The following is a 24,981-nucleotide window of genomic DNA, read 5'->3' as shown; positions in this document are numbered from 1 at the left end:
ATTCCACCTTCCCATCTCTAGCCAGGCCCCTAGTAGGGGTCTACTGACCTTCCTGTATCTTCTCAGGTCTTGTACCCACACAGTCCGGCCTGGAACCTTACCTTACCTTACCTTACCTTACCTTACCTTACCTTACCTTACGTATACCTTGCGACGTCGTCAGAGACCCTCTCCCCCCCGGCGACTGAAGACCTGTTGATCTTGAAACAACAAAATGTAAACCTTTCCCTGAGAATCATCCATTCCCACACACACAAAGTAGCGCTTGACCGACCCTTGTAAAACCAGTGAGTTTAGAGATGATGGCTGCCATACATTACCATACATGTGTCAGCCGACACTCACACCCAGCAGACACTCACACCCAGCAGACACTCACATCCGTCACCATCAGACTCATTAGTGACACACACTCCCATACGACTCACTTCTCACGTCACCCCCCCCCATTCCCGATAATGACCCCCCCCCCCCTCCACCACCGCCTCCTATTTCTCGTCATTATAATCTCGCTGGCCCAGTCCCCTCCCCCCATCCTGTCGAGGTCCCCCGCCCAGGATACACTTCTCCTCGTCCATCCAACTCTACGGCAGCGGTGGAGGCGCCGACACAAGGCCTCCCAGCGCTCACCTGGTGAGTGTGGGGACGACCCACTACCTCGCACGGCAGGTGAAACTTCGCTGATAAAACTTCGGTAAGAGAGAAGACACCACTGCTGAGGTGAGGCACAGAATACTGAGGGAGCCTGCACCTGGACGTAGCGCTGTCAAGGAAATCTAGGTACGGGAGGAGAGAGAGAGAGAGAGAGAGAGAGAGAGAGAGAGAGAGAGAGAGAGAGAGAGAGAGAGAGAGAATACAGGTTCAGAGAGAATGGGAAAGATGTGGATCTCCACGATATGAAAAATGAATTAGGCAACAGATGATCTTAGGATGCAGGAGGTGTGTGAGGAAGGACGAGACGTTCTTCAGTAAAATTCCTCTAGTACGTTGAGTCTCACAGAGTCTGGCAGTCACTACGCACATGTGGGAACATCCAAAGATTTAAAGTCAATTAGATCTGAGGAGGAAGAACACAAGAAGCGAAGAGGAGGGTGTCCGGTTCTCAGGTTCTGATGGAACTCATCATCGATCCCTCATGACGCTGGAGGAGGTCCTCCATGGGTCACAGTGTAGCAGGTGTGTCACTGGCTCCTTTGTTGGCGGAGGAGGCCAGCCCTCGAGCTGTACACTTACTGATGATGAGGGACGGAGGAGCCTCAGGTCAGGCGAAACCTTCATTGTTCGTCACGTTCTTGCTTCCGCCTCTTGTATATTATTTCCCTTTTCCTAGTGAGACGGTTCTCATCAGAGCTGATCACTCCTCCACCCAGCAAGTAACGCTGTTGCAGTCCGTCGCTCGTCTTATTTTGTGGTTTCGATATCGTTTTACGTCATGCAACTCGTCCGTGTGGAGCTCCGTCCGACTCTACATTTTTTTGTCTTCGGTCGAGTTGGAGAAAATACAATACTTGTTGTGAGTTGTACGTTCGGTATGCACGAGCCATGTCCATCACACTGCACCTGACACCTGATCACTCGTTAGTGCTGGTGATGCTGGCTTTGCTGTGGTAATCGTCCAATTTGACTCGGGGGTGCATTCAGTCGACAGTGGTGCCGATGGGGTGCAAGGTTTTCCAGTGGGTTCTGGCTTCACAGTGGTAGACGAAGGTAGCAATGACAAAGGGTAGGTTGTATACGAGGAGCTTTGCCCAGGTCCTAGTGTCACAGTCGATGAAGGAGAAGTGCTTCAGTCTGGTACGTTTGTTTCCGAGTTGGATCTTCTCATTATCATTGGCCTCGCTCGAGGGGCGGCACTCAATGCATGGAAAGTGGTCGACGTTCCCTGGTTCCTGCCGGCTGCTGATGATCCTGCCTCATGTCGTCGGTCTGCAGGAGGATGTTGAAATACGTTTGTTCTGTTGACATTCAGGGACAACCTCAGGCTTCGGTGCACGGGGGAAAAGTAGCTCTGTTGGTATCAAGGTTGTATGGCGTATGTCGTGACGACTCAACCATACTGACTGACCATGAGTGACGTAAATGGTTCTGCCGCAGAAATGAGGCACAGAAGGTGTACTTCCATCCCAGGTTTGATACCAGCAGTGCCAGGTGATGGTGATTAAAAAGAATCTGGAGGAGAGAGCGGATCTAGTCACGTAACTATGCCTGTCGCAGGTTTGGACTGTAAAGGGTTCCGTCTCCAGGACTTTACATACGACGGTCGTAGGCAGCCCATCGCACAGGAGTTGCGTAACGGTAACAAACTTCTTTGGTCGGTCAAATTTTTATAGGAATCTTGCACGGGACTCCATGATGAGTGAGTGATAAGACAACGTCAAGACATATTTTACCCAGTTAACAGGAGATTGGATCATGAGTTCTCGATCGAACACTCGAGATGCTAATAAACGACTGCCAGTCATCAGGCTTTAGTGTCTGTGTGTTTGATATGGACACGGGCTGGGCCCAAGCTGCTGCTCAGGTACATCTATACAGTAGGCTTTGTGGCCATAATCTTGGTCGGTGTACACTCGCAGTCGACGACAACATTGTCGTCTGGTGCACAAGTGAATGAGGTCCCGAAGCTGTACACATTGTCCACGAGTCATGTGAATAATGTTGCAATGACAATAGATTTGTTGGGCGGGATGAGGTTAAAACATTAAATTGTAGAAATCAATAGAATGTTCTTAATCATTCATTATAAAATGTTCTTCAGTAATTGAATTATGACTGAAACATAGAGATGTCATGTTCTCCGAGTTATGGGTCGAACACCATCAGTATGTTCTGAGTTTGTATGATGTGTACATATGTACGATGGTACAATATGTACAATGGTACAATATGTACAATGGTACAATATGTACAATGGTACAATATGTACGATGGTACAATATAAGTAGCAAGTCTCTGGTGTATGTCCTCTTGAAGATCTGGGTGGACCATGTTGGTGACCAGGGCAGGGAGGCCGGAGCAAGTGGACGAGGTAGTGGAGCAGAATGATTCCCACAGCGATTTTCCAGAGAGAAGATAAATGATTCATCATCATTATCACCACGATGGCTACCGGCTGGGATGGTAGAGTTTGTGTGTATATATATCAAAGCTGCTCCTCTTATATTTCTAGTAGCTGTCGACATTAGCAAACTGGAGAGGAAATTGACAGCCACCGAACTTTTCTGCATCTGTTCTTGCTCGCCCGGAATGATCAGTCATTCGAGATATTCTCGGACATGTTTTAATGAGGCAAATATGAGTAATGATATCTTACATGTGAGGGTCAGTGACGGATCAGAACTTCACATTACCAAATATCAAGTCATCACATGGGTCAACATATACATACAAATCTATTCACCAATCTTATTATTGCCTTTATTTCCTTTACGTAATAATTTGATATCTATATTTTTTCATTATTGTTAATAATCAATGTACTACAACAACTCTGATGGTGTAATGTATGTTGTATGCATTACTGCAGGTGTCTACGTGGTGAGCGTGAAGGACAGACCGCCTCCCAGCGTACCATCTTCCCTCAACCATTAATGGTCGCCAGCTAGACTGGTTGTCTCCCTCGTCCTTCGCTAGAGAGCTCCAGACTCCTGCGGTGACTCCACCTCCCTCCTCCGCTTCCCGTTATCTTCGCTCCCTCCGCAATGGCGGTTGACGTGGGTGACTTGGCCAACCGTTTCGGTTGGGCGGACTACGCCGTCTTCGGCGCCATGTTGGCGGTGTCAGCCATCATCGGCATCTTCTACGGCTGCTTCGGCAAGAAACAAGACACAAACGAGTTCCTCATGGCCGGCAAGTCCATGACAACCTTCCCAGTGGCCATGTCTCTCATAGCCAGGTAAGTACTACCCTCCGCTCCCCCCCCCCCCAACACCTCCCGCTCCTCCCCAACAACTCCAGCTCCTCACCAACACCTCCCGCTCCTCCCCAACAACCCCAGCTCCTCACCAACACCTCCCGCTCCTCCCCAACAACCCCAGCTCCTCACCAACACCTCCCGCTCCTCCCCAACAACCCCAGCTCCTCACCAACACCTCCCGCTCCTCCCCAACAACCCCAGCTCCTCCCCAACACCTCGCGCTCCTCTCCCCACCCCCTTAGCCTCACTCCCTCCCCTGCAGCCTCATTAGAGGCTCTGTACATGTTTTCGAGTTCATTACAGTAATGCTTGAAGCGCAGTATCCTGGGAGCTGTTATCACTAACGCTCTTGCTTGGAGGATGACCTTCAGGGGCGGCTCAGGCCAAGGTGACTGGAGAATAATGATCCTGTTTTATGTTTTCTTAATAATTTCGTAATTATGATGATAAGGCGGACGCTTCCTGCCAAGCATGATGATGCTCGGGCGGACGGGAACACAGTCACACACTGAGGGAAACTATGTGGCCAGATGGTTGGTGTCATCGTGCATGTGGTCCTTCAGGAGCGGGAGGTCTGTGGTTCACGGTCCTGGGTGGCTGACGTGGTCAAGATGACAAGAGAACGTAAGACTGAGGGAGATTTATAATGTTATGTAGTTCAAGGATGTCGTCTCCCGCGGGGCTTAAGATGTCAGACCTGACCCTTCAACCTCTGGGCTTAATGAAATCTTACGTCTCTTGGGAAAGCCACTTGAACCCAAACCTCAGTTTGACTCAGTCGTGAGTGTGTTCCCATCAATCCTCACATTACTGTAGTTGTCTGAGGTGAGAACAAGACATTAACTCTGTGACTGGGAGAAGTTTATACCATCACAGACATAACAAGACTCGCTATGGGTCCAGAACCTGATCATATTCTGCATGGTATCATGACCCGCTATGGGTCCAGAACCTGATCATATTCTGCATGGTATCATGACCCGCTATGGGTCCAGAACCTGATCATATTCTGCATGGTATCATGACTCGCTATGGGTCCAGAACCTGATCATATTCTGCATGGTATCATGACTCGCTATGGGTCCAGAACCTGATCATATTCTGCATGGTATCATGACCCGCTATGGGTCCAGAACCTGATCATATTCTGCATGGTATCATTCGAGTGTTGGTAGGAGGTAAGGTTGACTCATGAGGACCAGGTCTGGGCTACATGCTGCTATGTCTCTCGCCAGTTTCATGTCAGCTATCACGCTGCTGGGGACGCCGTCCGAGGTGTACCAGTTCGGCTTCATATACTGGCTCATCGGCTTCTCGTATTTCCTGGTGATGCCCTCGGCCGCCTACCTCTACTTCCCGGTCTTCTACAAGCTTCAGGTAAGGCGATGGCCGGCGCTCCATTCTCCCAGAAGCCTCTGGTGGGTGGTGTTCCTCGTGTGTGCACATGTTACATATCTCCACAATGCCTGGTATCAATAACCCTCACCTCATTTAGTTGCTCATCATCATACAACTGTGTCATCATGCAATACATGAACTTATACAACCGTTTGTGTCTCCACGCTCCCGAGAAGCCACACTGCTACAGTTGGCCATGACTCCATCACCTCGTCATACATGTGAGACATACATAGTACGTGAACATTATTACCACTGGATAGTCAGGGGATTATGTTACACGTGTCATCAAGTTGAGGAGGGCACCTCATGCTTCATGTTCCTCCTCCTCCTCCTCCCGCAGGTGACGTCATGTTACGAGTACCTGGAGCGACGTTTCCATCGCAGAGTCCGCTGGCTGGGGTCAATCGTCTTCATCATCCAGGTGAGTCGTGGTGAGGTGTGCAGGATGGTTGGTGAGGTGTGGCAGGATGGTTGGTGAGGTGTGGCAAGAGGGAGGATGGTTGGTGAGGTGTGGCAGGATGGTTGGTGAGGTGTGGCAAGAGGGAGGATGGTTGGTGAGGTGTGGCAGGATGGTTGGTGAGGTGTGGCAGGATGGTTGGTGAGGTGTGGCAGGATGGTTGGTGAGGTGTGGCAAGAGGGAGGATGGTTGGTGAGGTGTGGCAGGATGGTTGGTGAGGTGTGGCAGGATGGTTGGTGAGGTGTGGCAGGATGGTTGGTGAGGTGTGGCAAGAGGGAGGATGGTTGGTGGGGTGTGGCAAGAGGGAGGATGGTTGGTGAGGTGTGGCAGGATGGTTGGTGAGGTGTGGCAGGATGGTTGGTGAGGTGTGGCAAGAGGGAGGATGGTTGGTGAGGTGTGGCAGGATGGTTGGTGAGGTGTGGCAAGAGGGAGGATGGTTGGTGGGGTGTGGCAAGAGGGAGGATGGTTGGTGAGGTGTGGCAGGATGGTTGGTGAGGTGTAGCAGGATGGTTGGTGAGGTGTGGCAAGAGGGAGGATGGTTGGTGAGGTGTGGCAAGAGGGAGGATGGTTGGTGAGGTGTGGCAGGATGGTTGGTGAGGTGTGGCGAGAGGGAGGATGGTTGGTGAGGTGTGGCAGGATGGTTGGTGGGATGTGGCAGGATGGTTGGTGAGATGTGGCAAGAGGGAGGATGGTTGGTAGGGTGTGGCAAGAGGGAGGATGGTTGGTAGAGTGTGGCAGGAGGGAGGATGGTTGGTAGGGTGTGGCAGGAGGGAGGATGGTTGGTAGGGTGTGGCAGGAGGGAGGATGGTTGGTGGGGTGTGGCAGGATGGTTGGTGGGATGTGGCAGGATGGTTGATGAGGTGTGGCAAGAGGGAGGATGGTTGGTAGGGTGTGGCAAGAGGGAGGATGGTTGGTAGGGTGTGGCAGGAGGGAGGATGGTTGGTAGGGTGTGGCAGGAGGGAGGACGGGTGTGGTACGGCCTCACATGAGGGACTAATACCTGTTGTCCTGGGCAGATGTCGCTGTACATGGCCATCGTGGTCTACGCCCCAGCCCTTGCCCTGGCCCAGGTCACCGGCCTTGACGTCTACATCTCCGTCTCCCTCATCTGCTTCGTCTGCATCTTCTACACCACCCTCGGGGGCATGAAGGCCGTCTTGTGGACCGACGCACTGCAGGTGGGTCTCTTGCTGACGTAGTTCGCCTGTTTCCTCGTCTTCCAGGGTCACTTGTCATGTTTCCCTGGAGGCTCTGTCCCTCGACACGTGGATCCCGTGTTGTGCCGCTGAGTCAACCCAGCAGGTGAGTGAGTCTGTGTGAGGTCACGACCCTCACTGGTCAGGCTCAGTACGTCATGAGGCTCTGTACATCAAGTGAAGGTCGCTGGCTACACGAAACCGTCGTCACACGGTAATGGGGTCACTTGGCCTACCGACGGGTCTTCCTTATAATAGGGTAGGTGTGACCTCACTGGGGTAGGTGTGACCTCACTGGGGTAGGTGTGACCTCACTGGGGTAGGTGTGACTTCACTGGGGTAGGTCTGACTTCACTGGGGTAGGTGTGACCTCACTGGGGTAGGTGTGACCTCACTGGGGTAGGTCTGACTTCACTGGGGTAGGTGTGACCTCACTGGGGTAGGTCTGACTTCACTGGGGTAGGTGTGACCTCACTGGGGTAGGTATGACCTCACTGGGGTAGGTGTGACTTCACTGGGGTAGGTGTGACCTCACTGGGGTAGGTGTGACTTCACTGGGGTAAGTGTGACTTCACTGGGGTAGGTGTGACTTCACTGGGGTAGGTCTGACTTCACTGGGGTAGGTGTGACTTCACTGAGTAAGTGTGGCTTCACTGGGGTAGGTGTGACCTCACTGGGGTAGGTGTGACTTCACTGAGTAAGTGTGGCTTCACTGGGGTAGGTGTGACCTCACTGGGGTAGGTGTGACTTCACTGGAGTAAGTGTGGCTTCACTGGGGTAGGTGTGACTTCACTGGGGTAGGTGTGACCTCACTGGGGTAGGTGTGACCTCACTCTATGCTGTTATGTCAACATATTGTCAAAATGGTCGATGTCGTCAACACTGGATAACTAATGACAGTCTGGTATGCTAGAGGGTCACTCCGCCAAGACCTGATTTTCTTTCGTAAAATTCTCTTACATAAAATTATGTTGTTATGATACAGGACAGGACATTGTGCCCAAGTGGCGCCCTACGCTTGATATCTATCGGTTAATTGTTTCTTTGGTTTGTTTCATGTGTTCATAACTCAGTTGTACCGAGGGAAAGCTTCTTCAAGTCCCTCTGATCACTTCTCTGGCATATCTTCGTATTATGTCTACTTGTTCTCCTGACGTCATCCTGTGTCAGGCCACTGATCTGTGCTACCGTCAGAATGGCCTCTGAGAAATGTCTATTATTCTTTATTTTCCTCAGTGTAGGTTGACTGGGGAATTTCCTCCTCCTTTAGTAAGTAATTTCATTCAGTTCTGTCATTATTCTAGTAGCATTTCCCTCGACCCTTCCTAGCAAATCTCCCTGGCTTTTCGAGTGAGATCAGACCGTTGCCACATATCTGTTCCAGTCAAAAACTTTCATAATTACCTTCCTGGATTGTCTCTTCGTTTTCTTTCACCAAAAAGGTTGACGTGGTTCTTCTGTTTATCATCAGGAAGGATGGTACACTAACAGGGATATTCGACAGAGTGCCTCACTTATCACTTTTCCCGGAAAGTATTGGATACAAATCTCAATTGTTTACCTTCACCTTTTGGGATCTGACGGTTTAACTTGTCCTTAGGGCTACACACTCTCTCTCTCTCTCTCTCTCTCTCTCTCTCTCTCTCTCTCTCTCTCTCTCTCTCTCTCTCTCTCTCTCTCGTCTTGTTATTGTATATTCCTCTGGTAAGAAAAACCACATGATGGGTTCAGCAATAACAATGAGCTCTGGTCTACTCATGTACTACGTCCATATATTCACGTTCCTTTCCATTTCGCACTGCATGTCTGCATCTCTGGGAAACAGCCTTTTTATTCCTCGCATTACTCACACCAGATGGAGATCTGCCTCTTGCACTGTTGTGAATGTCTTCAGCTCTTCTCCTGTGTTTAGTGATGACTCTCCTGAGTGTCCCACCGTCTGCCTGCCACCATGTAAGGTCTGCCACCTTAATACCTCCTCACTGCTGACCCTCATTCTGGATATGACGTTTACTTCATGTCCATTTTTCCTCTCCAGTATATGTCCATCCTCCTTGGCCTGTCTGTACCTCATAATCGCTTCTGAAGCAGCATCATCACTTCCTTATACTGCTGCTCAACTCAACAATCACGCAGAATATATATATATATATATATATATATATATATATATATATATATATATATATATATATATATATCATACAAACATCATGAAGGTGCGCGTTCATATGCACTTTGTTCGTGTATATATATTATATATATATATATATATATATATATATATATATATATATATATATATATATATATATATATATTCAGTATTATAATTAACTTCACAGTGCTCTTGACTGGAAGACAAAAGCTATCTTCATGGGAAATAATATGGACGTAAATCGGAAAAGCTTGTAAAATACTGGGAATATCAGAGAACATATCTGCAACTGCGTACCAGACACATCCACAACAGAGCCAGAATGTGGTGCACGGGTGAAATAAAGAGTTGCCTCTTGTCAACAGTAACAGCACACATTTCAGCAGAGATATCGTGAAGATATCTAATATACACATTCCTTCTTTGATACTTAATAGTTCTGTTAAATGTGATGAGAGGATTCAACAATAAGCCTTTCTATAAGTGACAATCTTTTTTAACTCTCTCCAATTCATTAGAATTACTCACTCACTACTGCAGAGCAAAGCTACATCAAATCTTAAAACTTTTGGAAACTATTTCGTAGACTCAAAGAGACACCTAAAAAAGACTTTAACGGGCTCAAAGATAACAACACATTATATCAAAACCCTCAAGACACTGTCAACATCTTTCAGTGACACTGGGAGGGTATTCTTCAACTTCATCCCCAACATCTATTAGCTCATGACAGCAATCTGTCACACAATATATACAGGGTAAACCCAGCCACTTTTACCCAGATCATATCTTACACTGCACTTCCTTACAGACGACCATATACTCATAACTCCACATAATGATCAACGAGGTCAAGCTTCTCCTAAACTCCCCCAGATTAGCCCCAGGTAACTTAGGCACTGGTTACCAGCTACTGACACACCTACATGATAACACCATTACAGCCGTTACCGCCATCTTCCACGCTGCACGAGCCTCATGCTATTTTCTATAGAAATTAACTTTCAAAACTGCAACTACCACAATAATCCTAAAGCTATACAGATCCAATCAAGACCCCCTTAACTATGGACCAATGAGCTTCCTTGAGGCGATCGGGCAACCTACTGAAAGAACCAATAACAACAGACTCAGACATCGTCTGACAGATCAACAGCCTCCCGCCACATAAACAGCTTGTCTCTCGACAACTTCATTCGACCCAAGATGACCTTAACATAATCACCAATTATGAATATATCGACAATCCTACTTACAAAATGACTGCCCTTATCACAAAAGATGTAGAAAAAGCTTTTAACTCTGTTTGGCACGAAGACTTGAGGTACACATTAAATACCCTGTTCGAGTTTCTACGACCCATTGTAAAACCGATTCAGTTAAGTAACCCAACAATGTAAATCAAATACAAGAATTCCTATTCTAATTACTTCCCCCTTGATGCTGGTGCTACCTCAAGGCTCCATGCTGACCCCCACACGATATATTCTCTACACAAATGACTCACCAACTCTATGGCTCTATAAGAGGCAGGTATAGTTCAGCTGATATGAGCTGTGACAACTTCCAATAATACCAGTAAAGCTTAGGCACAGATTGACCACGTCACGTTATGGGAGATAAAATGAAGAATAAAATCAAACCTGCAAAATCCAACACTTCCTACGTCAACGTATGACAGAGAGACGACCTAACTAACGTATACCTACATACCCACGTCCACCCTCGTCCTACCATTCCCGCCACACTCACCACTGTACTACGCCTAGTAAACCTTAATACGAACAAACACATTCAGACAAAGGCGACTACTGCAGGAACGGGGCTCGTAAAACTGTACAGATTCTGAGATGCAAATGTTAATACCAAACTGCATCTCTAGAAAGCCGGAAATCGACCATTAACAACTTGGACTCGGGCAGCACTAAAGTAGCAGCTAAAACAAACATCGGCATCCTTCAGGCCGATCAGAATAAAGCATTGAGGTGGATTTTTTTACATCACATAGCATGTCGTCACTCAGAATACAGAACTGCAGGAAACAGCCAAGTTGCCACCCTTAAACCTCTACTGGAGACATCTTGTGATAGGCTAGTGGAATGTTGTGAGCCCCATCGTGACTCCTGCAGGGATAATAGTGTTCGGTAACCTCAGCAGCACAGACAACCCTAATGATCTCTTCAACAGACCCCCTGAAAGCTACCTTAAATCCATTTATCAAACAAGCAAACGATTCTCAGTAACTTATCATCACCGAATCCCCACAAAGACTATGACGCCATCCTCAGTGGCTGGCGTCGTCAGCACAAGCAATCCTCTCCACACATACTCCTCTCCTCCTTGCATTTAAAAAAGCACATCCACAATTGCTCAACCTAGCCTTCTTGTCTTATCCACACTAACGTCAATACATGCTGGGTTGAGCCCCGGCTCTTTACCATCTACTAAATCTCACGTCCTTAAAATTGACTCTTCCACCTCTCTCTCTCTCTCTCTCTCTCTCTCTCTCTCTCTCTCTCTCTCTCTCTCTCTCTCTCTCTCTCTCCACGACCCCTTATCTTTTGCATCATCCTAGTCTGCATATCTATGAAACCAATGAACTATGGTAGGTAAGCCACCTTACCTGATTTCCAGGTACTATGCCTCCTTCTTCAGTAGGACCTGATCAACCACAGTCGCAGCCCATATGCCACAGGCTTTCTGGCTATGTTGCAAATCATGTGCTGGTCCTTCGTTTCTTCACATATCCCACGAATGCACATAATTGTGTACATATTCATGGTAGTGATGACACAACGTGGACAGGTTTACCCTTACAGCTCTGGTGCCATGTGGAGTCTTCCATTGTGTCAGGCTATCTCTTCCCCCAGCACTAGTTTACGATCATTATCTTAGCAAATTAATACTATTGATAGCCTCTTCGGTCGGCCTTGAGCCTGGCCGCTTCAGAGGATCTGCAGAGACAAAAATACGGCGACGATGTTGTAGGTGTGATGTTCGTTGTTGTAAGCATGATACCGGTTGGTTTGGCATGGGGCTGGTTGCTCTTGGTACAGTGCCGGTTGTTCTAGATATGGTCACGGCTGTTCTAGGTACGATGCCACCTGTTCTGGGTATAGAACCGGTTGTTCAAGTACGGTGGCGGTTTCTCTAGGTACAAAATCAGTACGTAACAGACACACAAATTCATCAGTGTTCACAATAAGTTTCTTGTTATTATCATTATCGTGTAATAATGTTTAGTTCGCTTTATTTCAATAATTATCGGTGATGAGCTTTAGATTTTTGGAAATAGTTGACATGATCTTTTCTACGAAGGTGCATAACTCTGTGTTCGCACGAAAACACACACACACACACTTGTTTCACATTAATGCTCAGAGGTTAACTTAGACCCAGATACATTGTTTCGTCAGTTTTCTGAATATGCCGGAGAACTGCAGAACAATATCCAAAGTCTCTCATGTGAGTAAACAAACACCCGTGTATCAACACCTGACGCCGCACTGCCAAGGTCTGCCTACTGCTACCTTCCGTACAGCATTGCCTAGTGGTCAATTGCAGGTTCATATTTTCCTATTTCAGGTCATGTCTCTTCTCACTTACGATCTGAGGTTCTGATATTAATTCTACATCTTTGATTTTCTTGTAACACTGAACCACTGTAGCAAAACTCTATAACTCAATGAAATATATATTAAAAAAAAAATCCACACAATAATAATGACTTGAAAATTCGACAACTGACCTCCACGTCGACTAGTTAATCATTCCTTCACTAAACCTGTTGCTATATTTGCTCTAATTTCCACAAAGCAAATTATCTCTCTCTTCTCCTGACGGTTATATTTTCCATGAGGTCGACGACAGAAAACTTCCACCATCTGTTGTCCTGCCAGCACAAGATGTCGTCACAGGCAACACTGTCGTTGAGGTAACTGGAGCAACTCGTTGGTTGGCTGGTTAAACCTATCAACTGATCGGGTCATTATTAATCATTTCATACTTTAATATGAATCGCTTGAGACGGAGCCACTTGATATGCCTCAAACATTACGTGGGGGAGATTCACGGCTTTTGCCAGACGAGCCAGAGAATAAACTCAGAAAAAAAAAAAAGATACATATTTCAAAGTTACTAAAGCAAACTGTCAGACACATATGTAGCAGCTTTGTCAATGCTCCATCTAGATAGAAAGTTACATATAAAAGGTTTATCAATATGTATCTTATTTGTTTATACATTCAGACATAAACCTTACAAATAAGTAACTTAGACTCTTTAATGCGTATCTATGAGCCACTTGAATGAGGTAAACAACATTCAAAAGAAAATGGAATTGGAGTTCGCACGGGTTGATAATGACATTAAAATGAATCAGTATTCGGATCCGATTTTACCATATTTATTGTAGTTTACACACAGGTGTACTCTAATGACTTGATTCATAATAGTCTTTTTCTTTATTGCATAAGCCTGACACACGGTACGGACTATACCTTGATGGTCTTCAGTTGTGACATCGAACAGAGCACACACACACACACACACACACACACACACACACACACGTAACATTTAAATATCTTGAACGACCTCTCTCTCTCTCTCTCTCTCTCTCTCTCTCTCTCTCTCTCTCTCTCTCTCTCTCTCTCTCATATATATATATATATATATATATATATATATATATATATATATATATATATATATATATATATATATATATATCCCTGGGGATAGCGGATTAAGAATACTTCCCACGTATTCCCTGCGTGTCGTAGAAGGCGACTAAAAGGGGAGGGAGCGGGGGGCTGGAAATATATATATATATATATATATATATATATATATATATATATATATATATATATATATATATATATATATATATTTTTTTTTTTTTTTCATACTATTCGCCGTTTCCCGCGATAGCGAGGTAGCGTTAAGAACAGAGGATTGGGCCTTTTTTGGAATATCCTCACCTGGCCCCCTCTGTTCCTTCTTTTGGAAAATTAAAAAAAAAGAAAAGAGAGGGGAGGATTTCCAGCCCCAGTTTATATATATATATATATATATATATATATATATATATATATATATATATATATATATATATATATATATATATATATATAACGAGATATTGGTTGAGGTAGGGAGCGTACAGATCACCATATATATCGTTTCTTGACATACACTGTTGCCCAGCGTCGCCACAACACTAATCATCATCAGTTCTAAACGAATCCAGTTTCCCTCCGCCGCCTGCGCAACGTTCATATAAAGGGTCCAGAATTCAGTTCCTTTATGTTTCGTATTTCACTTATTGGGACATTGAAATCTTTCTCTTTTCCCTGTAGGATCCTCATGTGTTTCGGTGTTATAGTATTCTCACGTACATTAGTTTGTTGTCCTTATATTTGCTGCCTGTCCTGTCTGTCCTCACAAGACTGCACAGTTGTTCTTTTAGTCTCCCACGATAAAGTACGTCGATCTGTCTTGTTAGTTTGTAATTGCGAATTTCCTATGGCTTATCTGTTTGAGTTTGTTTGGTAGATAAAACACAGAACAAGGAGAGATAAAGAGGGGGATAGGGGTTTCAGTAGAAATTAAGCCACACATCTTATTAACTTTACACAATCAGTAAACACTTTATTCCACAAACCGTACTATGTAGGTGTGTGTGTGTCATGCAGGCTCTCATCATAATGATATGTGTGTGTGTGTGTCATGCAGGCCTTGATCATGTACGGAAGCATGATCTTCATCATCGTGTATGGAGCCGTCGACTACGGCGGCTTCGAGGCGGTGTGGAACAGGAACGTGGAGGGCGGGCGAGCCCAGCTCATCGACTTTGACCCCAACCCGACCACCAGACACACCTTCTGGACCCTCATCGTCGGCGGTTACTTCACCTGGATCACCATCTACGGTGTCAACCAGGCCCAGGTACAGTGCCACCACCGTCCTCAGTCCTCACACTGCAAGTGTGCCGTTTCATTAGACCTCGTGACAGTCTGAACCATATCATTTGTTTTTTCATCTTTGATAATCGTCCTGGCATTATGAGGGACAATTTGATTATCATAGTTAAGTTATAACAACAACCTAAATGCATATGAATCATTGACATAGTCTCGTTCACGTCAGGCGTCAGTCAAAAATGAGTTTCTCTAATTCACGTCATCTTTACATCTATGCATGTCCCATCACTCACTGGCACCTAATCTAATACAGTTCACAAGCAACTAAGTGATAACAGGAAGTAATAGACGCCATGTGTGTATGAAACATTTAAACTTCAGACGTGTAGACTTAAAAGCCCACCTCCTCCCCTGGTGCAGGTCCAGCGATACCTCAGTGTACAGACCAGACAAATGGCCGTCAATGCCTTGTGGATCAACCTCGGTGGGGCTCTTCGTGCTGATGATCACTTGTGCCTTCGGCGGGATGGTCGTGTACGCCAAGTACCATGACTGCGACCCCATCACCTCGGGCGTGGTCACCAAGGGAGACCAACTCTTCCCACTCTTCGTGATGGACGTCCTTGGCCACTTCAAGGGTCTTCCTGGGCTCTTCGTGGCTGGCATATTCTCAGGGGCACTCAGGTAGGTCAGGACACCGATCTGCTGATAAGACAACAGAAGACATAACACTCAGAAACAAATCAAAGTTAATCTCTGTCGTCACTGGAGGAGATAAGCTATTTGACAACTCATAAATGAAAGACAAACACAGACAGAGCCAAACGCTCTGCCCTTCACGTTCCAGACCTCTCACATTGGATTGTACCGGACCATCTAATAACCTTATTTCTCCCGTTACCTCCAGTACCGTGTCTTCCGGGATGAACTCACTGGCGGCTATCGTGTTAGAGGACTTCATCAAGGGCGGCTTCTATCCCAACATCTCCGACAACGCCTCCACTTGGACCTCCAGGGGGCTCTCCTTGTTCTTCGGCCTCCTGACCTTTGCGCTTGTCTTCGTAGCAGAGCAACTTGGCAACGTTCTCTCGGTAAGCACGTCTCCTTCATGCTCCTCCTCCTCTTACAATCTACAGATATGTACTAATGAAGCTCCAGTTACGGAGTAAGTCCACATCAAGGCAGGGCCTTAACTGAAATATAGAGAAGATGATTAAAAGGAAAAAGAGAAGACAAGGGAAAATATTTACGAATTTTGGGGAAGTGAAAAACCTGTCTTTTAAAAAATCCAACGTCATATCTATTGAATAAGACATGAAAAGGTTGAGAGTTCCAAAGCTTCGGGGTGTAGGGAAAGATACAGTTATCAAAACGGCCCACCCTTGAGTTGCTGATGGCCACACAATAATCATGTGACCCAGCAGCTTGCCGAGTATTGCGTGGTTTACCTAGTGGTGGGGGCACACAAGCAGCCAGCTCTCGGGAGAAAAAAAAAAAAAACTGTAGAAGAGGGAAAGTGAACCAACATTGCAGCGTAGGGCAAGAGTGTCAGGTTTGGAGGTTAGCCTGGGACAGTATCAGTCGGATCGCTTTCGACTCAACTCTGCTAAGTAAGGATACAGAATTAGAACCACCCCAGATGTGACGGTAGATCTCCACACAAGGACGAATTAATCGTTTCTATAAACGGAGCAACTGTTCAGAAGAAAGGAAGTTTCAGCATCTAAACAGGACACCCAGTTTCTTAGAGGTAGACTTGGCTATTCCTGTAATGTGGGGTTTCCAAGAATGAGTTGATGTCAAGAGGTGGAATTACAGAACCTTCAAAGGAGAGACGAGAGTTGTGAGTAGAAACTGGGTCTTGAAAAAATTAAACTTAACAGGATTTCGTCCACCGCACAGAGATATCCTATTCATGTCTGAGTTTATTGAAGTTGTGCCAAGACGATGCAGATCGAATGAGAGAAAAAGAAGCAGAACTGAAGGCTGTGGATGAATGCACTGTTGGGTCGTCAGCGTATGAGTGCATTGGATTGTTTGTGGAAGAAAGGAAATCGTTGGGAAAAGGAAAATAGTGTAGGGAACAGGATAGAACCTTGAGGGACGCCACTGTTGATTTGGGGGGGGGGGGGGGGGGTAGGCTAATCCATCAACAACCATAGACATAGATCAGCCGGAGAGGAAGCTAGATATGAAGAAGCAAATTGAGGGAGGGAAGCCAAAAGATGAGAGCTTAGAGATGAGACTCCAGTGCCACACCCTGTCAAAAGCTTTGGATATGTCAAGGGCAACTATACATGACTCCCCAAAATCTTTCAGGGATGATGACCAGACATCAGTAAGATAGGAAAGAATATCACCAGTGGATCTCGCCTTACGGAAGCCATACTGGTGATCAGGGACGAGACTGTGAGATTCAAGATGTCTAAGGATGTGAGAGTTGAATTGTGTCTTCCTAGGATGCATTATGATAACTTTTTCCAAAGTGTGTTTCTTTGAGTGGCGTGACCAAACCTGAGAAGCATATTCTAATTTTGGTTCATTATAGGATATGAAGTGTATACTTCCTCAGCCACATATACGAATGCTATTCTAATATTTGCCAGCAGACAGTTTGTCTCCTGTACAATCTTCCTAAAGTAGGATTTTGGCCACAAGTCCCAATATCCCTCACTCCAACTTTGGAATTTGTCTAGGTCCCCTTGTAAAGTAATGCAATCCTCTCTCTTTACTTCTCTCTTGTTATTTGCATCACCCGCAAAAGTGTGTGTGTGTGTGTGTGTGTGTGTGTGTGTGTGTGTGTGTGTAAGATCAGTACTCAGCATGAGTCAGTGTGACCCGTGGATCAGGAGGGGAGCCAGCGAGGACTTACACTAAGTGTTCTGTTGTGTTGCAGGCGGCGCTTAGTATCTTCGGCATGGTTGGCGGGCCTCTGCTGGGCGTCTTCACCTTGGGCATGTTCTTCCCCTGGGCTAACTCCATCGTAAGTTCTCCACACGTTGCACAGCTTCGCTACCTCCACAGGACTCACTGAGTCTCCTGAGTACCATCTGCCTCAGCTAACCTGCCCTAAAATTGTGATGCAGTTGACATTATAGTTACAAAACCATGGTGGCTGCTAGTGAGTAATGCCTCGTCCTCTTACAGGGAGCGTTCATCGGCGAATTCGTCAGCCTGGTCTTCATGTTCTGGATCGGCGTGGGTAATCAGATCGCCAAGACCAACCATCAGATCAACCTCCCCTTCCAGGAGTTGAGCATCGCTGGCTGCCAGAACCTGACACGCATCGAACCGACCATCGTGCCTGAACCGTAAGCATGACCAACATCCACACACCTTCCTGACACAACACGGTATTACACGTTGTCATCCTTCTCATCCTGTATGAAGCCATCATCTGCCAGGACGTATGAGTGACATCATCTTGCTGGCAGTGAGTTCATAAGTTACACAGTCGTCGTCCCAAGGAAAGATATTTCAAACTGCACAATTCTTTATTACCGATTAATTATTTTCTTTCTCTTCATTTCTCAACACCTACGTTAACGAGGTAATAACTGTGTTAGATGTTGTCTTTAAACTATATCAGAATGACGCTTGATTCCTGATTTTGTATACAGGAAAACTTTTATGTTGGACATTATAACGAGAGTTGAAGCCGATGTGTGCATACCTACCACCACCCACGACCACTGGTCCAACACCAAGATCTCAGAGTCAGTTATATAAGATGATTCTAGGTTGTAGTGAGACATTCCAGGATGAACGTTGGTTCGAGGTTGTAGTGGGATATTCCAGGATGAACGTTGGTTCGAGGTTGTAGTGGGATATTCCAGGATGAACGTTGGTTCGAGGTTGTAGTGGGATATTCCAGGATGAACGTTGGTTCGAGGTTGTAGTGAAACATGCTATGAAGACTATTAATCCACCATTGCTACTTTTCAGTGTTCAGGTCATCACTGCTGGTTCACTAGTGTTAAAACTCCCTCTCTCTCTCTCTCTCTCTCTCTCTCTCTCTCTCTCTCTCTCTCTCTCTCTCTCTCTCTCTCTCTCTCTCTCTCTCTCTCTCTCTCTCTCTCTCTCTCACACACACACATACACATATTGCCTGGGGGACTGAGGTCTGCTCTCCCTCCCACAGTATTGACCCTGGAGAGCCACTGGGCATCTTCCGGCTGTCCTACATGTGGTACTCAGCGACGGGCTGCTTCACCGTGATCGTGGTGGGTCTGCTGGTGACGCTGGTGACCGGGAAGCAGGACGTCAGGTCCCTCGACCCTCGATGCCTCTCGCCCGCCGTTCTGTGGTTCCAACGATGGCTGCCAGGCATGGACGGCCTCGGGGCTGACTTCGTAAGTATTGCCACGACTCCACACAGACACTGCCCACCTCCGCCTCACTCACTGGGCTCAACTGGTGCAACTGTAGTTAGATTAGAGTCACTCTGCAATTCATTCTCCGAATCTACCGAGTCAGTGTGCGGCAGGCCTGGCAGTGGTGCTCCCTGGGTTGTCCCTGTTATAATATCGTGTTCGGGGATCACAACCATTATACCAGGTGGATGCCCTTGTTAGAAAGTGTTGTTTTATGTTCAGTAGCCATAGCTTCGTTATACAGTGGAATTAGTACAAATATGAACTGTAGGTACATGAATGAATACAGGTTTTACTGGAAAATTTCATAGTTTCACGTTTTTGCATATTACAGAAATTAGGTAAATGTCAAATTGTTCACAAAAATCTCTGAAACCTCTGGGGTAATTAGAATCTAATTTATCAGGGATTTTGGGTTGTTCTATTATGAAAACTGAATCCGGGTGGCTCCACCCACCACCATTCAGTTTGGCCGTCATTACTAAAACTGAAATGTCTTAACATTCAAGGCAGAATTGGCACAAATTCCAACTCTGGCTGAAGATGGATAGGCTACTAAAGTATTTTTTTTCTGAGACATTTCTACTGTCGCTGGTTTGTAACATTTCTGCCAACTAGGCTACACACACGTTTACACGAGCCTTTGTATATATCAATAATGTTGTCGTCTTTACAGGTGGACGAGGAGGTGGGCTTGAAAGACAGCAAGAGCACAAGTTCCATGGGCAACATCAACCCAGGCTTTGAGACGGAGATGCCAGAGAAGGCAGTTAACGGCTTCACCCCAGACAAAGAGAGTACTAAGCTTTGATCAACCTTGTTCTAACGTTTTTCCTGGGTCTTCAAGTATGATGGTTGTATTCAACATGTTTAATTACTACAAACACAAACTAGAAGCAGTTAATGTGCTGTTGTTTACAAGTGTTTCCAAAGGTGATCTTTAAATGAGCGTAGTTGATAAGGCTATTACATTAATTAATGACATGGTTACGGAGCCATGGAAGAACTCTACTGTGGTTCCTAACTGTATTTCTTCTTGAACTGTATCGGATAAAACAGATGTTCATGTTCAGGTTAACAGATGTTCATGTTCAGGTTAACAGATGTTCATGTTCAGGTTAACAGATGTTCATGTTCAGGTTAACAGATGTCCATGTTCAGGTTAACAGATGTTCATGTTCAGGTTAACAGATGTTCATGTTCAGGTTAACAGATGTTCATGTTTAGGTTAACAGATGTTCATGTTCAGGTTAACAGATGTTCATGTTCAGGTTAACAGATGTTCATGTTCACATTCACAAAACATGCAAAATTTTGCTGGCGAGCCGTTGAAGTCGTACGCAGCAGGAGCCCATTATATCATAGAAAAATCATATATATATTTTTTCTGCATAATTTTTCCACTAGATGATATTCATTAAATTTATATTTTAATAGTTAATCTAATGTGTTTTCATGTAAATAGAAGTATTTGTCCCTAATGATGTAAAGTGTAAAATTACTGTCACAAAGAGGCATTTCGAATATTCTGTGTCATAACGAATTTCGTTTACACATTTCATACTGCCACAAATTATTTTTGACATGAGTTGAATTACTGTTCAACTGTAATGTTTCGGGTCAGATCAAAGGTCACGCCATCATCCCCATGGGTCGTACAGTCATCCTTCAAGGTCGTGCCGTCGTACTTAAGGGTCATAACGTCGTACTCAAGGGTCGTACAGTCATTCTCAAGTGGTTTACTTAAATACATGGCCTGGCAACTCTAATTTTCAAAGAACATTAAATAAAGTACTTAACCGCACGTTTATATAGTGAAGCCAGCCCTTGTTAATGGGTTATGACATTTTCTATTTATTTTTATTGGTATTATTATTATTATTATTATTATTATTATTATTATCCTCATTATTATTCCCAAAGGAAAAACACAGAACAATATTAAACGAGGTAGACATACAGAAAGTCCATCACTAAATAAACTACGTAAGATTTTCTATCTTACGTATGTTTCCTTACGTTGTATTTAGATCATAACTCATTCTACCCTTCATGATATTGTTCATTCATTTCTCTTTTAGCGTTTTCCCTTACTTTTATGTGCTATGTACTGAGATTTTTCAATCATATGTGCCTTACAAAAAACCTGCTCCCAGCTTACACTAATATATACATACATACATACATATATATATATATATATATATATATATATATATATATATATATATATATATATATATATATATATATATATATATATACACCAAGATCTCTTTCTAAGAAAGATATTTAATGTCACCCAGGATGTCCTTCCAAAGATGCATGCAGCTCAAGGATGCGCTACTTCCATTAGCATGAATATGTGGACTCCTTGTGGAGATAAAAGTTCTGTGATAGGATGTGCTCACAATGATGCTACCTCGGCAAAGGTGACTTTTCACTGTCGTTGTAAAGTCATGCAGGCGGAGTCCGGTAACATCGTACATATGCTCTGAATTCACTATGACTCGATGTCAATCTTGACACCAGAATTTCAAAGCCAGACGACCATTCCTGACGTAAGAACTTCATCTTTAAGACACAGTAATTGTAGAGCGATTCCTGGAGGATCGCTTGGTGACAAGTTACCCACTGACATGAGTGAGGTACGGCCAGAAGATGTTTATTACTGAGAAAACTTAGTATTTCTCAGTGCTATACGTGATGCACAGCGCCACATATCATCCAACGATGAAACAATGGTATTTCGACGGGGAAGACAATGATGGTCATCAAGTGGTAGACCTATCGCTCAAACCTTGGAAACCACAGCTAGAAACCGACATCCTCTGTCACAAGACTTGATCGCGTAGGTTTGCTTCTCTTGTCTGACTCTTGCCTGTCCATACTAATGGTAAACATCAATTTTCTGGGTAAGAAGCTGGGTACATAAACCTTAAAATCTACAGACAAGGCGCATAATTGGGTCTTCACATATGCTTTAAAACTAAATGGCAAACGCTATGTCAACAATGGACTAGGCTTGCAACCAACGACTGATGAGGAATACATATAAAAAAGTATGCTGCATACTTTTATTATTTTACGGGTTTCATAATGAGTAAGATTAAATAGCACCCTTTCTTCAAACATACTTACAAATATACGTAATCAAAAAGTTTGTTGGATAACTTTACGTCCTCTGAGTTACTCCGAATGTGAAGTCGGGTACCATAGGATAATACTCCTTTCCGTACGTTCGGTACTGCATATACCTGGTTTATATCTTGTCAAAGTCATCATAGTTTAGATTATAGAGGTAGGTAGTAGCAAGACAACCACAGTGATCGTCCAAATAAATATTGTAGATACACGGAAAAAAATGGGCTTTCCTTTCTAGCCTGTGGCCCTGAGATACAAGACACTGGCTGGCGCTTGCTGTCTTCAGTTATGCTGGGAGACAGACTGGATATTTCGTTTGTCCTGAACACTCACACTCACCAGTGGAGAGTTCTATCAGTCTCAGCGAAAGTGAAAGAATTTTGATGGAAAACAGGATGTATGGCTGTGATTACCTCAAATTTCGAGTAATCTAGTAAAAATAATTTTTCGATGGCAATTCTTCAATGCACTGGTAAAGTTTACCTGAAACTGAAGGGGTTGTACAACATTTATTAGTAGTAGTTTAAAGAGTGTAAATACAAGATTTGGTAAAATGTTGCAACACGGACGCGCGTTTTCTAGGATTATGATTTCTTCTGATTCTTGTCAGCAGTCAGTCCATATGTGATTCTTGTCAGCAGTCAGTCCATATGTGATTAGACTATCATGTCATGATGCTATTGGCGTCAATCCTGCTCTCGTAGCAGCTAGAATTGGACGAAAATGTTACGATTGCATCACTTAAACTCTCAACTGATCGTTCTTAGTGGTTTTACCTTACGATTTCCCTCTACTTGAAAGCCTTGCCCACTTCACAGCTTTAAATTGGAGTTGGGGCACTCCGTGTAAAATCTCATACTCTCAATGAACTCCATACATTGCAAGGAATCCGATGGTACCAATTTCGTTGAATTCTATTATCTAGAAAATGCGCGTCCGTAGTCTAGGGCGTGCAACAATCGTGTCATTAAAGTTCCTTTTGGACGATAGTTTGGTGAGGCCATGAGGATTACCAGAGTACTACAACCTAACCCATTAAGCACTAACTAATAAATCCAGACTCAATAGGTCAGGTGGTCGTACTCAGGGGATGAAGTCGTCGCACTATAAAGGTTAACATCACTGGGTCGAAACTGACATTCCTTAAAGAATTGGTGATGTGAGCGAGACTAGCTCACGTTACTCAAATCCTTTCCTGGTTCTCTAGATAGTTAATCATAATGTAAAACAGATTTTTGTGCAGTTACATAGAAAAAAGATTCTATTTATATTTGATAAGAAAGTGTTTAGAAAGAATCCTTCATATAATAAAGTTGAGGGATTCTAGAGATGTCATTTATTTTTCTCTGAAGGTTTCCAAAAAGAGACCTCAAACCCATTCTTATTTTACCGTTACAAATTTATATGAATAATTATGTGTGAGACAGTGTACATATATATACCATATGCTGGAGTATTCCAGTCTATTGTAATATTTCCAATAAAGATATTTTCTATCAATATATGAATAGTGAATCACCCTTCACGCAACACTTGATTCCGTCACAGCCGTGGCCGAGAGAGAGAGAGAGAGAGAGAGAGAGAGAGAGAGAGAGAGAGAGAGAGAGAGAGAGAGAGAGAGAGAGAGTACACTAGAACGGTTGTTGTTTGTTGGGTTTTACGGCCAGCGACCCATGAGGAAGGTCATTAGGCCTGAAACCCTATTTAATGTGATTGAAATCAACCTCAAACACCTATTTAAGATATATATATATATATATATATATATATATATATATATATATATATATATATATATATATATATATAAAGTCTAGAAAAAATAGAAAGTGTAATTTTGATATGATAAAGATAAAATGATTAAAACAAATAATGGAAAGAATAGATTTTGTGGATATCTAACCAACGTGGCGGCAAACATCGCCCAGTCGGCACAGCAGCCACAGTTGCATTTTACCCAACAGTGTGAGCAGATGGGACATATATATGACACACTAGAGGTAGTCCTCCACCACGTCATGCACATACATGATGATTATTCATTCGGAGGTCCGCCGGCTCAATCCCATGGCGCAACTGCCCGGAGGATAATCCCTTCCCTCAAAGCCAACCGTCTCATGTGTGGACATGTCCACTCACCATGCGACCACACCAAGTAGGAGGAGCCGCACACCCAAGCCAACCCCGCCACACAGGGGAACCCAAGAACCACCTTAAATCATCTTGATTAATTCCGTTTCTCTGAGGAAGACCATCAATTATGTCTATAGTACTCGAGTTGTCCCCGAGTACATTGATAATGTTAAAACATATTATTCCTGCGGTAATAGTCTGTTACATATCTTTATGTTGATTAAAGCTATGGCATCGTAAATGTTCTATTGTTAATATTTCTTAACATTCTTGACA

The 24,981-nt window shown here is 44.5% G+C and overlaps 1 protein-coding gene across 1 annotated transcript; it reads left to right on the top strand.

Annotated features, from left to right (window-relative positions):
* The first annotated feature begins 3,564 nt into the window (after positions 1–3,564).
* LOC139755008 (sodium-coupled monocarboxylate transporter 1-like) lies at positions 3,565–24,072 on the top strand. Its single transcript, XM_071672916.1, is given in 12 exon segments — positions 3,565–3,895; positions 5,152–5,293; positions 5,658–5,738; positions 6,791–6,952; positions 14,868–15,080; positions 15,476–15,526; positions 15,528–15,739; positions 15,963–16,146; positions 17,952–18,038; positions 18,203–18,366; positions 19,197–19,407; positions 20,105–24,072. Coding segments are annotated over 12 exon segments (1,836 nt in total). The 5' UTR covers positions 3,565–3,701; the 3' UTR covers positions 20,240–24,072.
* The last annotated feature ends 909 nt before the right edge of the window (positions 24,073–24,981 follow it).

Source organism: Panulirus ornatus, chromosome 18 (assembly GCF_036320965.1).
Source record: "Panulirus ornatus isolate Po-2019 chromosome 18, ASM3632096v1, whole genome shotgun sequence".
NCBI lineage: Eukaryota > Metazoa > Arthropoda > Malacostraca > Decapoda > Palinuridae > Panulirus > Panulirus ornatus.
Note: the sequence above shows the minus strand (reverse complement) of the source record. Positions and strands in the feature narration are given on the sequence as shown.